The sequence below is a fragment of the Salmo salar genome, chromosome ssa01 (assembly GCF_905237065.1).
Source record: "Salmo salar chromosome ssa01, Ssal_v3.1, whole genome shotgun sequence".
NCBI lineage: Eukaryota > Metazoa > Chordata > Actinopteri > Salmoniformes > Salmonidae > Salmo > Salmo salar.
In genome coordinates this window covers 66,114,000-66,127,997 of record NC_059442.1, presented here as the reverse complement: position 1 = coordinate 66,127,997, position 13,998 = coordinate 66,114,000, and the positions used below count along the sequence as shown (strand labels likewise).

General features: G+C 42.9%; 2 protein-coding genes across 8 annotated transcripts in view; one reads left to right on the top strand and one right to left on the bottom strand.

Moving 5' to 3' along the window:
• The window catches only part of LOC106607457 (ubiquitin thioesterase Zranb1), a 34,306-nt gene extending 27,034 nt beyond the window's left edge, over nucleotides 1–7,272 (top strand). Inside the window, exons 7-10 of the mRNA XM_014204423.2 lie at nucleotides 185–305; nucleotides 1,091–1,220; nucleotides 5,212–5,441; nucleotides 5,753–7,272. Of these exons, the coding sequence (XP_014059898.2) occupies nucleotides 185–305; nucleotides 1,091–1,220; nucleotides 5,212–5,441; nucleotides 5,753–5,965 (694 nt within the window). The 3' untranslated portion in view covers nucleotides 5,966–7,272. The remainder of the gene's footprint in view (nucleotides 1–184; nucleotides 306–1,090; nucleotides 1,221–5,211; nucleotides 5,442–5,752) is intronic.
• A 681-nt stretch (nucleotides 7,273–7,953) lies between these two features.
• Nucleotides 7,954–13,998, bottom strand: part of ctbp2a (C-terminal binding protein 2a) — a 137,135-nt gene continuing 131,090 nt past the window's right edge. For 4 of the 7 annotated variants that reach the window (XM_014204394.2, XM_045721169.1, XM_014204365.2 and 1 more), the window contains 7 exons: nucleotides 13,394–13,538; nucleotides 12,610–12,816; nucleotides 12,268–12,482; nucleotides 11,443–11,573; nucleotides 11,226–11,353; nucleotides 11,027–11,141; nucleotides 7,954–9,697 (listed from right to left, as the gene is read on the bottom strand). In XM_014204394.2, the coding sequence (XP_014059869.1) occupies nucleotides 9,514–9,697; nucleotides 11,027–11,141; nucleotides 11,226–11,353; nucleotides 11,443–11,573; nucleotides 12,268–12,482; nucleotides 12,610–12,816; nucleotides 13,394–13,538 (1,125 nt within the window). In that variant the 3' untranslated portion in view covers nucleotides 7,954–9,513. Of the gene's footprint in view, nucleotides 9,698–9,951; nucleotides 10,007–10,540; nucleotides 10,619–11,026; nucleotides 11,142–11,225; nucleotides 11,354–11,442; nucleotides 11,574–12,267; nucleotides 12,483–12,609; nucleotides 12,817–13,393; nucleotides 13,539–13,998 lie in introns of all 7 variants that reach the window. The other 3 variants (XR_001329193.2, XM_014204384.2, XM_014204375.2) reach the window with 3 other exon arrangements.

Sequence of the window (13,998 nt, the reverse complement as noted above, 5' to 3'; positions counted from 1 at the left end):
GGATAGGATGAGAAGGCTATGTGTTTGTTTATGCAAACCAATTATTTAATTGTGAAAAAAGGAAAACCCGTTCTCATTGCAAAAGGGTTTCAAGCATTTGAGTAACACTCACTTGACCTTTTCCACAGGGAGTTGATACAGGGTCACTGACGTGTGTGTGTGTTCTGTCTGTCTGTCTGTCTAGGTTCTACACGCGCTGGAAGGAGTGGGAGTCGTGGTATTCCCAAAGCTTTGGCTTGCACTTCTCACTCAGAGAAGAACAGTGGCAGGAAGACTGGGCTTTCATCCTCTCACTGGCCAGCCAGGTACTCACTCACTCACTCACTCACTCACTCACTCACTCACTCACTCACTCACTCACTCACTCACTCACTCACTCATTTCCTTATGCATACACACATTAAGCTTTTTAGGTGGAAGGACTTGGGATCATCAGTGTACAGATGTAGGATCTTAATTTGATCACACTCTTGTTTTTTTTGCTCCGCAGAAAATGCAGATGAGCTTTGTGATTTATAAAAATTCTCAAAACCGCACTTTTTATATAGCCTACTTTTGGCCAGCTAATAGCCTAACCACTGATCAAGCAAAATGATTGACTAAATGTTCAAATCCTGTTGCTGCAGGATTATTTGGCTGTGACAATATAGGTGAAATGAAGATCCTACATCTGTACTGTAATATGCTAAAATATAAAAAGCATTTACTGCCCATGAATTATGCAATGCCATACTGCTCTGACCATATAGGAAAGCCCCTAGTGTGAGAGCCTCCACTATGTCATTTTCATTTGACAGTTGTGTAATCTCAACTGTTCCTCTACTATATCAATCACAAGATGTAGAACCAACAGAGGCATTGACATAAGGTTTTCGTTTTTAACAATCAAATTAGTCTTGATCACATTTATTTATAGTATCAAGGCATGATTAGAAATCCGGCTTACAGTATTGCTCGATGTACATCCAATCATTTTAGCCTAACAGCTGATAGTAAGTAATAGCTCAAATCCTAACAGTATATTTTGCAGCTGTCCACCAAAAAGGTAGTTTGATGTGCCTCTTTCTTTGTGTTGTATCTCTCTCTACAGCCTGGAGCCAGCCTGGAGCAGACTCATATTTTTGTTCTTGCACACATTCTTCGTAGACCAATCATCGTCTATGGAGTGAAGTATTACAAAAGTTTCCGTGGTGAAACACTTGGGTACACCCGTTTTCAAGGTGAGATGATGTCTGCTTTCTTTGGCCTTAGTCTTAAATTGGGCTGATTTTAAAGGCTTTCTTTTTCTGCCTGTGACGTAGTGGGCTCCTGAGTGGCGCAGCGGTCTAAGGCACTGCATCTCAGTGCTTGAGGTGTCACTACAGACACCCTGGTTCAATTCCAGGCTGTATCACAACCGTCCGTGATTGGAAGTCCCATAGGGTGGCGCACAATTGGCCCAGTGTCGTCCGGGTTTGGCCGGTGTAGGCCGTCATTGTAAATAAGAATTTGTTCTTAACTGACTTGCCTAGTTATCTGCTGGGTCAGACAAAGCCCTTCTGATTTGAATTTTCCCTAGCAGGATGATGCAAATTTTTGATTGGGTTTGCTGATATGCAGATTTGAGAGTTTTGCTCAAAGGTCAGTATTCAATCAATAGTGGATTTCCGGATAGCACTTTCAGAGGCGTTTTGATTTACACAGCAGTGCGTCACAGTTGGAGGGAGTTGACACTTGATTTAGAAACTGTCAGTCTCGTGGCATGACCCTTAGCATTGCAGATAGAAATGTATTGTACAATGGCAAGAAAAGGTATGTGAACCCTTTGGAATTAACTGGATTTCTGCATAAATTGGTCATAAAATTTGATCTGATCTTCATCTAAGTCAACAATAGACAAACACAGTCTGCTTAAACTAATAACACACAGACAATTATACGCTTTCGTGTCTTAATTGAACACACTATGTAAACATTCACTGTGTAGGGTGGGGAAAGTATGTGAACCCTTGGATTTAATAACTGGTTTACCCTCCTTTGGCAGCAATAACCTCAACTAAACATTTTCTGTAGTTGCGGGTCAGACCTGCACAACTGTCAGGAGGAATTTTGACCATTCCTCTTCACAAAACTGTTTCAGTTCAGCAATATTCTTGGGATGTCTGGTGTGAATCGCTCGAGGTCATGCCATAGCATCTCAATCGGATTGAGGTCAGGACTCTGACTGGGCCACTCCAGAAGGCGTATTTTCATCTGTTGAAGCCATTCTGTTGTTGATTTACTTCTGTGTTTTGGGTCGTTGTCCTGTTGCATCACCCAACTTCTGTTGAGCTTCAATTGGCGGACAGAGCCTTACATTCTCCTGCAAAATGTCTTGATAAACTTGGGAATTCATTTTTCCGTCGACGATAGCAAGCTGTCCAGACCTTGAGGCAGCAAAACAGCCACAACCATGATGCTCCCTCCACCATACTTTACAGTTGGGATGAGGTTTTGGTGTTGTGCCTTTTTTTTTCTCCACATAGTGTTGCGTGTTCCTTTCAAACAACTCAACTTTAGTTTCATGTGTCCACAGAATATTTAGCCAGTAGTGCTGTGGAACATCCAGGTGCTCTTTTGCAAACTTCAGACGTGCAGCAATGTTTTCTTTTTTGGACAGCAGTGGCTTCTTCCGTGGTGTCCTCCCATGAACACCATTCTTTTTTAGTGTTTTACGCATCGTAGACTCGTCAACAGAGATGTTAGCATGTTCGAAAGATTTTGTGATGTCTTTAGCTGACACTCTAGGATTCTTCTTAACCTCATTGAGCATTCTGCACTGTGCTCTTGCAGTCATCTTTGCAGGATGGCCACTCCTAGGGAGAGTAGCAACAGTGCTGAACTTTCTCCATTTATTGACAATTTGTCTTACCATGGACTGATGAACATCAAGGCTTTTAGAGATACTTTTGTAACCCTTTCCAGCTTTATGCAAGTCAACAATTTTTAATCTTAGTTTTCTGAGATTTATTTTGTTCAAGGCATGGTTCACATCAGGCAATGCTTCTTGTGAATAGCAAACTCAAATTTTGTTTGTTTTTTATAGGGCAGGGCAGCTCTAACCAACATCTCCAATCTCGTCTCATTGATTGGACTCCAGGTTAGCTGACTCCTGACTACAATTAGCTTTTGGAGAAGTCATTAGCCTAGGGGTTCACATACTTTTTCCAAGCTACACTGAATGTTTAAATGCTGTATTCAATATAGACAATAAAAATACAATTTGTGTGTTATTAGTTCAAGCACACTGTGTTTGTCTATTGCTGTGACTTAGATGAAGATCAGATCACATTTTATGACCAATTTATACAGAAATCCAGTTAATTCCAAAGGGTTCGCATACCTTTTCTTGCCATTGTACAATACATTTCTATCTGCAATGCTAAGGGTCATGCCACGAGACTGACAGTTTCTAAATCAAGTGTCAACTCCCTCCAACTGTGACGCACTGCTGTGTAAATCAAAATGCCTCTGAAAGTGCTATCCGGAAATCCACTATTGACTGAAATTTGGAATCTTAACTTTAAGAAAAATCCTTAACTGAAAAACAACTAAGAGCATTGAAGCACGAGGCTCAACTTCCCCACTGTTGAAGCAAACCTGTGCAAATGCGTAGATACCATGTGTGACTGTGAGAGTTAAGTGCGAGACATTGCAAGGCAAGAAAAATTGCGTGCTACAGCTTTTGATTGCCGATATAGGCCTAGTGCACGGTTCTGACTGCCTGGTAGCTGACCTGCCTAAACTGTGCCCTCCCTTCTCTCTCCTTCCATCGCTAGCTTGCTAAGATGCAAGTGTGTGATTAGTTGCCATACTTCCGAGAACAGTCTCCTTTGTTCCAAAAATTCTGAATCTTATGAGTCGATTCCTAGCGGAATTGAAACTTGACTCTCAGAAATTGGAGTCGACATCGGGAGTCTGTGTGTAAGGAGTCGAGGAATCAATTATTTTGGAGTCGACTCTCCACCACTACGTCATTGTCGTTAATAGCTGGAAAAATGGCAGAGAAAGGCAAGCGACAGCGGCGAAGTCCTGTATGGCAATATTTTGGAAAGTTAAATGAAGGGAATGCACACTTTGCGAGATGGATTTGAGCTACGGTAATGGTAGTACAGGTGCAAATGTTTAACCATCTGAAAGGGGCGCACCATGAGACCCAAACCATTGCTTTCACATGGATTAAAAAAATTCAATTGTTTTAAAGGAAATCTATAAAAAAAAAATTGCAGCTTAAACATTAAGAATATTTTTCCATTTGTCACATCTCTAGTTTCGGTCTTCTCATTCTTATAGGAACTGTAGCTGCATCAAGAATCAGTCCAAGTAGATTACAATCTGTTTAGTAAAGGGAGGGGGGGGGGGTTACAATTGTTCGTTGTGATTGTTCCAATGCTGATACAGCATGCGACTCTCTAAAACCAGTCGAAGAACAATTCTGCCAAAATAATCCCACCCCCTAACTATGAAGCAATGCAGGAGCATGGTTCACTGTACATACTGTTAGTAGCCTATGTCTCTCGGCATATGTTAGCCATCATGGGAAGAGGGAGTGGTAGTTTAAAGCGGGTGTCCAATAAGGGCTGAGGGCGGGGTCCACCTCCGTGGGCCCTAGTAAAAACAGTCTGGCTTTAATTAGCCTGCAGAGCCCGTGCAGCCATAAAGACAGCTCTCTGTAACGATGGGCTGCCTGTGGTAATGTCATTCATAATGGAGGAACGATATAGGCTACTGTTTGTGTTGCCAAGGAAAGGAGAGGCTTATGGGCGTCCGTGGAGGGAGTGAAGGAGAAAGCTCTGTTTAAATTGGTCGCCAGGTGAACCCAGTAAACATCCAATGGCAGACTGTTGAACAGTGAGCGACAGTAACTGTTCTAGATGCTCAAAAACAGTGGTTTGTGGTTTCAGTTAAGGTCACAAGGTGAAGTGTCTCGTTCACTTGTAGAGGCTGTCTAGTGGTTTGAGGCTGATGGAATAGTCTCAGGGAAAGTGTCCATTGTGTTTGGGAAACTGTTGGTAAGCAATATGTCAGCCTGTTTTGACATTTTGGTTTGTCATCTCTCTATATTTCTCTTCCGCTTTCTTTCTGTCCGTCCCTTTGACTCTTACCTCCTGCCTTGATTCCCCCTCTCTCCATTTCTCACCCTCTTCCTCCTTCACTCTTCATCCCAACTCCCCCTTCCCCATCTCTCTCCAGGTGTGTACTTGCCCCTGCTGTGGGAGCAGAGTTTCTGTTGGAAGAGTCCCATTGCTCTGGGCTACACGCGCGGCCACTTCTCTGCACTGGTGGCCATGGAGAATGACGGCTTCAACAATCGGGGCGCAGGCGCCAACCTCAACACAGATGACGACGTCACCATCACCTTCCTACCGCTGGTGGACAGTGAGAGAAAGTTGCTCCACATCCACTTCCTCTCAGCACAGGAGGTAGGAGGGAGCGCCCGCTGTGGTATCATGAATATTTATATGGACCCCCTGACGGGCTGCTTTTCAAGGATTTTGTCTGAGTCTACTATTCATGCTGATTCAAGCTAATTTTGCTATTCATGCAGTTCTATTATACCATCTGCTAAGTGACTATAGTATGTCGCTATTCTCGTGAAGTGACTGGAATGTGAAAAGTAAGGGAGATTGGCTGCACTAATTGTGTTTTATTTTATTTTTTTCTCTGTATGAGAGCATTCTCTAAAATATGAGATGTAGTCTCATGGTTGATGCTTTTCTTGTCTGTGTGTCAGATGGGGAATGAAGAGCAGCAGGAGAAGCTGTTGAGGGAGTGGTTGGACTGCTGCGTGACAGAGGGTGGAGTGCTGGTGGCCATGCAGAAGAGCTCCCGCAGGCGGAACCACCCCCTGGTCACACAGATGGTAGAGAAGTGGCTGGACGGCTACCGACAGATCCGCCCCTGTGCCTCGCTCTCCGATGGTGAGGAAGAGGAGGATGATGAGTGACAACTGGAGTAGGCAGGAGTCCACCCTCTTTTTTTTTTTTTTTCCCTCCTTTACTTACATGGACAAACTGTGAAAGGGCAGGGAATCACCCTACCCCGGCAGAGGACACAACTATCTGGACAAACTTAAGAGACTGACAGAAGAAAAACTCAATTGCTGCAAAAAGACTTGGGGATGACAGAAATAAAGGATTGTAGTTTTCAAATGCTATTGATCTTTGATTTTCTCAAATGTAAAATCTTTAAGCGAAAGTATAAATGCATGTGGTTGTTTAAAAAATTATAAGGAAATATACCAGTATCGGTTTATGATGGGCACCGATGAAAGCACACTTCCTAAATGACTGTCCTTTTAGTTGTTTTTCCAGTTGAAATAGGTTTGTCTTGTTTTTTGGTGGGCAGGGTCTAGGCCAACAATTGTGTACTATGAATTTAATTCTTAAAGGGATACTTCAGGATTTTGTCAACAAAGCCCTTTATCTACTTCCCCAGAGTCAGATGAACCCATGGAGATACCATTTGTCTCTGCATCCAGTATGAAGGAAGTTAGAGGTAGTTTCGCAAGCCAATCCTAACTAGCGTTAGCGCAGTGAATGGTATCTACTAGCAGTTATCATAGACTTTGTCATTGCGCTAACGCTAGTTAGCAACTTGATTCAAACTGCACGCAGGGACAAATGGTATCCACGGGTTCATCTGGGGAAGTAGATAAAGGGTTTCATTGACAAAATCCCCTTAGTATCCCTTTTAAAACTAAGCACTACACATTTTATAGAAAGACACATTTGACTAACTGCTTGAATGAAGGTCATTTTCAAAGCTACATAAATGAAGTTCCCTTCTCACCTCAAAGCTAGTGTCACTAAGGTCTTGGAGACCATACAAATAGGTGTTTAGTTAACCCTTTTCCCCCAGAATGGCCAAAATGAAGTCTTATTTTCTTGATCTCCAAACTAATTCTACATATGTTTGGGAGCTTTTGAGCTGAGTTTTTCATTTTTGTCATTTCTTTCGGTCTTGATGTTTTGTGGCAGACTTTTTTTGCTGTGAGGAAAATAACCGTCTGTGAAAGTTTACTTCGGCACCTCATTTGGATGTTTGGTGCTTTGGAGGAGTGTGAGTAAGACACATTCAACGTCTACATTAAAACAATTCTCATGTTTCTTTTTCTCTGTCCTGCAATTCTTCCCCGTCAAGTTTAACCCATGGTACCTGTTTTTTTTTCTATAATGTATGCTTCTTGTCTATGTGAACCCATCTTGAATTAAGGTATTTGTGAGAGACTGCACATAAACCAAAGTTAAAATATCACGGTCATACCTTTTTGTTGGGTTTCCTTGCCATTGAGTTGTACTGTAACTTATTTTGGTGTATTACAATCTAGTTCTACACACATTGAGCATTGCCTGTATGTTGCTTTACATTTACATTTTAGTCATTTAACAGATGCTCTTATCCGGAGCGACTTACAGTAGTGAATACATACATTTCATGCATCTATTTTTTTGTACTGGCCCCCCGTGGGAATCGAACCCACAACCCTGGCGTTGCACACACCATGCTCTACCAACTGAGCCACAGGGAAGACTAGTAGTAATGCAATAGTTGCCGATTTAGGTTAAAGCCTGACCTCACTAGTGCCAGCCAGAAAAATAAATTGGACATTGAAGGTTTTCCTTTATGAAGTCTAAAATGTAAAAATGATAGTGTAGTTTGACCGTTTCAGTATGCATTGACTCGTGTGGTGCACCTGGTTATTGATAGGGATGTCTAAAAAGGAGAGTATATAACAATTATCATAGTGTAGACTATTTATCCTAAATTATATAATGGCTCTCGTATACATTCTTATGGGAACTTCTGTAACCTCCGTGTGGCCAGTAAACCCATTACACAACAAAATTCAGAAAGGGCCAACTGAAGGTCATTACATTGGTACTATAAACCGTATGCATAAATAAGCAGCAAAGTCAAACACTTTCACAGAGCCTGAGAGAACAGCGGTTTTTTATTTGAACTGCACTGAATTTTATATATCACCTTGTACAAATACTCACACTAAAAACCAAACAATCTGTTAGTAGCCTTGTCTTGCTAAAGTCAGGGCACTAGGGATGTTGCTCACAGAGTGCACGATGCCTCCAAGAGCTCCAACTGGCTTTCATTATAAGAACAAGGGGGGAAAAAAAGGGGTGGTTCACATAAGACTATGATTATAAGAACATTTAACTAGTTAATACAAATTTAACAGGACTCTGCAAAAACCTTGAACACCAAAAAACAGAGGTTTGATTTATAAAAATACCACAATGAAGAAAAGGTGGAAACACGCAGAACGATCCAGACTTTTTTCTTTCAATTTGGGGAAAAAGATTATATCTGCAAAAGTTATTTTTCCTGAGTCAGTAACCTAAACCCTTTCCTTTCTGGCTGGTGCTACTGTGTAGGTCCTTTTGGTGAGAAAAAAAATGGACATTTTAAGAGAGCCCTCTAGCATACAAACACCTGCGACAATGTACAAATCCATGATGTGGAGGTCCATGTAAAAGCAGAGGTGCTTTTAACAGTTAGAACGGCTTTTGCATGCATTTCTTATTTCAATATTTTAGTGACAGACCACCAGGTGATTACTGAATCCGGAGTTGGAATGAAAGACAATCAACAGTTAAAAGTTTACATTGTCTAAGATTGCGATAATGACCTTTACAGCAAGTCTCTCATCCCCTTTGTGCGTCAGAACCTGGAGATTTGAAGAAGCTCTTCAGAGAAACCAGATGTCTAAAAAGGAGTTTACCAGATCAAAATCTTCTCTATAATATATTGGGTGTTCTCAGGGGTTGAGAGATGTTCACAATGGACAAATTCAAACGGTTTCAGGTCCCATATTCACTTAAATTTGGGCTTATTGTTTTTGTCTCGTACTGGTCATGAGGCTCAAGAGATCTGGCAACCCTGATGTGTCCATCAAATCCTGTCTGTACATTCAGGAACCAGCAACCTACAGGGTGAGAGATGGACTAGGACAGGGTTTAGAGGTCCCCATTGAGACTGCTGATGGCATTGATAACACCAATTGTCTTTTTCTACTGTCTGACAACTGTATGTCATTTCTTAATAATTTCTTTTTTCACATTGAAGAACAGAAAGACAGATATTCATTTGAAGGGTGGTCTCAACACAGAGGAAATAAAAATAGACACACGTGAACTGAAATGATGGAATGGGGCAGGGTGGGGTTAGAGGAAGGCCAGTAACAGATGATGTCATTGTCCTTCCAAGCTCTCTTATTGGTGGGTCAGTCAAGGTGGACGGGCCTTAACTCTGGCATGCGGTAACGTGTCCCAGAAAACAGGAATAAAAAAAATGAAAAGAAGAGGATCCTTGGAACATGAGTTTTGACGGTCCCCACTTTGGAGAAGCAGTTGTGAATATATTCACTGTCCCCACTTGGTTCCGGTGTTCTGTGTGAACCCTAACGATCAGTCTGCTGGTCAAAGAGTGGGTGGGTCAGTTGTGTATATATGAACTCCTTCGTCTCTGGATGCAGAGTTATGGCTCGGTCATGTGCTCTCTCATGGGCTCCCCGTTTTTGTAGGGTTGGTTGGGGGACGGGGCCTGGGAGGGGTGGGTACCGGAGGGCAGGGTGTGGGCGATTGTCACCCCCCCAGGCACCATCCCCTCCATTGGCCCATGGATACCACCAGAGGCCACACCAACCACACCAGGGGGGTACCTGTGCCAGGGAGACATTGGTGAGGTCACATGGTACCATAACAATACCTCATAGGTTACAACAACCTGATAAGCCTTTAAATTGCCATTTTAAGTTGCTACATTTAAAAACATTTGTTGCCTCACATTAGAAATAAGACAAAGGATCAAATTCAGTGGTGAATTTTCTAATCAAAGAAAGTAAAGTCACATTGGAGAAAGAGTGTGGTGCAAAACAGACATCACATGAAATCTGAAAACAGATTCAACTCTTACATGTCAATTCAGGATTCAAAACGACCACAAGACCTCATCTGTTGTTCTTGGGAAACTGATAAACGTATCAGAGAAATATATCTTGATTTACTAAACCACTCATATCAACAAAATATAGTTATAGTTGGCATAAGGGAATGGTGTAGGGCTAGGGATGGCAGGTCAAGGAAAGATTCCTGACAGAATATCTCAGGGGACAGACACTGAACTGTATGAGAAAAAGGGGGGTTTAGAGGGAAAATGGTACAAATGTCACAAATATACCCAAGTAGACCTCATACTTCCTGTGCAGGAATATGGAATACAACACTGACTGTCCTACGATCAAATACTTGCCATTATGTGCTACCTTGCAATAGATTTTTGTATTATTTGGCATGGTACAAGTGGCTAGGTTTGGCCACATTTGTTGGTTTTGGGGAAGTAAATGAGGGGTGCAATGAGAGGGTGGGCAGAGCAGGTATATTGGCTGGGAAATAAAGCAGACAGACTATACTTTTCAGTATCATGAAAACTAACAGCAGCTATGCTTTGATCAGCACAGGTGGGCCTGAGCCTATCACCGTGGGTCAGCATTGGTAGTATTTACCTGGTTCTCTATTAGGTATATAATTTGTCTTGCATTCCCCCCGTTCCTATGGCCTGTACCATGGTTTGGTTGACTCGGCTGTGTAAGAGAAGTAGTTCAGTCCAGTTGAGACAGTAGGTATAGGGTGAGAGACTGAGAGGTCAATACTGTGACTTCCTGACAAACAATAGCAGGGGATGGTAGTAGCTAATCAATGTTTCCCCATAGCGCTTCATTTCCACTATATGCCACTACGGAAACCAAGACTAAAATACCACCTAGGTTAAATAGAAAAGACAAGAAGTTATCATATATTGAATACAGGGAACAACAAAGTATATATCTGAGCATGGAAATTACTCCTGCTGTACCAATTAGTTTTTTTTTATCCACTTTTTATCAAAATGATTAAGTCCTGCTTATGTGGATAATATACGCAAGAGGAGGTGGACCTGACCAAAAATAGGGGTTTCCCTACATAATTGTCAGTTTGGTTGTGTTTGATACCTGTACGCGGCACCGTTGAGTTCGGGGTGCATTTGCTGCTGTTCCACTGTCCAGGGAGCCGTGGTAACAAAGAACTCCTTGTTGACACAGTTTCGTAAACTGTCGGGGATACGGCCTGCATCGGAAAACCCAAAACATTCCAGTAAAGAATCAGCTTCAAATTAGTTTAGAAGTGTGATAAATGTGTGTGTGTGTGTACCAGTGACGGCTCTGCGTATCTCTGTGGCGGCTGCCTCTCTCATCTCCAGCGAGGCCTGTTCACTGTACCAGGCCGTGTGAGGAGTACAGATCAGGTTAGGAGCATCCTTCAGAGGACCCTGGGTAAAACTACACACACCAGAGAAAGGGATTGGCTAACTGAACTGGATAATGGAGATGACGAAGTTATGTTTTCACACAGATAAACACACACTCACCTGAAGGGTTCTGACTCATGGACGTCCAGGGCGGCCCCCCGTATCCTGCCCTCTTTCAGGGCCTGCGCCAGGGCCTTCTCATCCACCAGACCTCCCCGCGCAGAGTTCACCAGAAACGCACCCTGGCGCATCTTAAAAAAAAGTAAACCCGTTTTGCTAACATCAAATAGATAGTAGATATCTGCGATGAGATTAAGTGATATTCACTCTCCTGGAGAATACACATGTTGGAGCCCACTTGTACAGTATGTGCCTGCAGTGGTGCTTTCAACCATAAAGCCCTAAGGTGCCCTGCAGTATGCTCCTCGTACCAACAGCTTAGATTCAAATCGCAAAGAGCTAATGGAATGAAACTTCTGTGTACCAAAAGAGAGAGACAGAGATTAAATGAGAATATCTGGATAAAAGTAATCCCTTCATCTTGACAAAAGCTGAAATTCAGGGTCCTAGTTGTATCTGATCTGTAAAAGGCACAAGCCATAGACACGAACGCACGTACAAACACAGATCTTTTGGCAGCAAAGTAGTGATGTTCTTTAAGAAACTTTTCTATGGTTTATATGAATATATAATTAGCACGTTAACCAGGTTCTGCCTTGATGAGACCGCCCCTCACACTTCAAAGAGGAAATAGATGTTAGACTTCTACAACAGCACGCAGTTTGAAAAGCAGACTCTAGGTGGCAGTGCTGATCACCAACTAGGCCACGAGGCTGGGTGCACAGTACTGTACTGTGCATGGTAAATTATGGCCCATTTTAGCATTGTGTGTGTGTGTGTGTGTGTGTATGGGTGTGTGTTTGAATTGCCTGCAAGTGTGTGTACCTGTTTGATGGTGAAGTCATTGATGAGGTGGTGGTTGTGTTCGTTCAGGTTGCAGTGCAGGGAGACACAGTCACTCTGGTAGAGCAAGTCCTGCAGGGTGTAGACACGCTGAACACCTAGCGAACGCTCCAGACCGTCCTGCAGGTACGGGTCGTAGAAGATCACGTTGAAGCCAAACACCTTGGCCCGCACTGCCACTGCCTGCCCTGAACGACCTGTAGACATACACATGAATACAGTGTCAGAAAAGGATCACAATGTTATGGCTGTGTGTGTATGTGGACAAAGCACTATCACAACTGAGTGTGTTACTGCCAAAGACCAACATCTCCTGTGACTCACCAAAGCCAATGAGGCCCAGCGTTTCTCCTCGGATCCTGGCGGCTCCGGACGCCACCTCTCTGATCTGCTCCACGCTCTGGACCCGCGTGCCCTCCCGGAGAGCCTGGTACAGCCAGGTGTTCCGCCGGTACAGGTTGAGAATGTGGCACAGAGTGGAGTCCGCAGTCTCCTCCACCGCTGCCGATGGGATGTTACACACCGCGATGCCTGGCAAAGAGAAAGGGAAGACAGGATGAGAGAAGAAGAACAGAAAAAATGTATAGAAGCTCTGTGCACAGCAATGTGCTTGTTATGGAAGGAACAACTAAGTATCCAAGAAACATGTAGAAACATGTAGAAACATGTACCCACCTTGGAAAGGCAACGACTGAAATTGATTCAATTGTAGCGTTTCATAATTATAGTGCAAAAATGTTTAAATGAAAGACACGTTTCACACCAGGTTACTATGGTTATTGAGGATTTTAGTTTTAATTATTAAGTGACATGCCTGGGGCAAAAAGGACATCTGTGGGGGAGTATTTCTTAATAATGCTTTCACAGTTGTTGTCTGTGTATTTAGGAGATAATACTTCAACTACATATGCTATGTACTGAAGTATACAAGTAGTGTTTGGTTTGGCTACATTCCATAAAGTCTTGGCTGCAGTGCTGAGGAGTGGGTTGTTGTTGTTTCTATGTTATGTCTGTCATATTGGCCGATGCAATAAAATGTCCCCTTAGGGGATCAATAAAGTTTGATCTTATACCTCTCTCCTCTATCCTCTCTGTTTCTCCCTCTTACCCATCTCTCCGGCTGCCTTGATGTCGATGTTGTCGTAGCCGCTGCCGATGCGGATGATGATGCGTAGAGCCTTGAATTTCTCCAGGTCTTCTCTGGTCAAGGTGATGGTGTGGTACATCATGGCCCCTACTGCCTCGTTCAGCACCTGATGGAGGGGCACCTTCATCATCATCATCATTAAAGGCATTTCATCATTATCTTTAAACATTTGGTGTGTGTGTTCATGTGTACGTGTCAAAAGGCATGCATTATCAGAATGTGTATATGGAAACAAGGTGAGGGTGGAGACAGGCAGGGTAATAAACTGGATTGATGTTTATCCAGATCCCCAGATAGCATAGCAAGTGCACCTTGTCAGGCGTTTTGGGTAAATAATAGCTTTAAATTCTCCTCAGGCTAACTGCATTAGCTTGGCCTGCCAGATTAGCATAGCTGTGACTTTCCATAACGGTTTTATTAGAGGTAGCTGGAGTCAGCACTAGATGCTAATTCAAGGTTAAATCTCTCCTCATGCATTCATCTAATTGCTTAGGCTGTGTTGCTAGCCAGAGGCAAGTTTGGCTGGAGACAATACGTCCTGTGGGTTGTAATGGCCAATGCTGTGT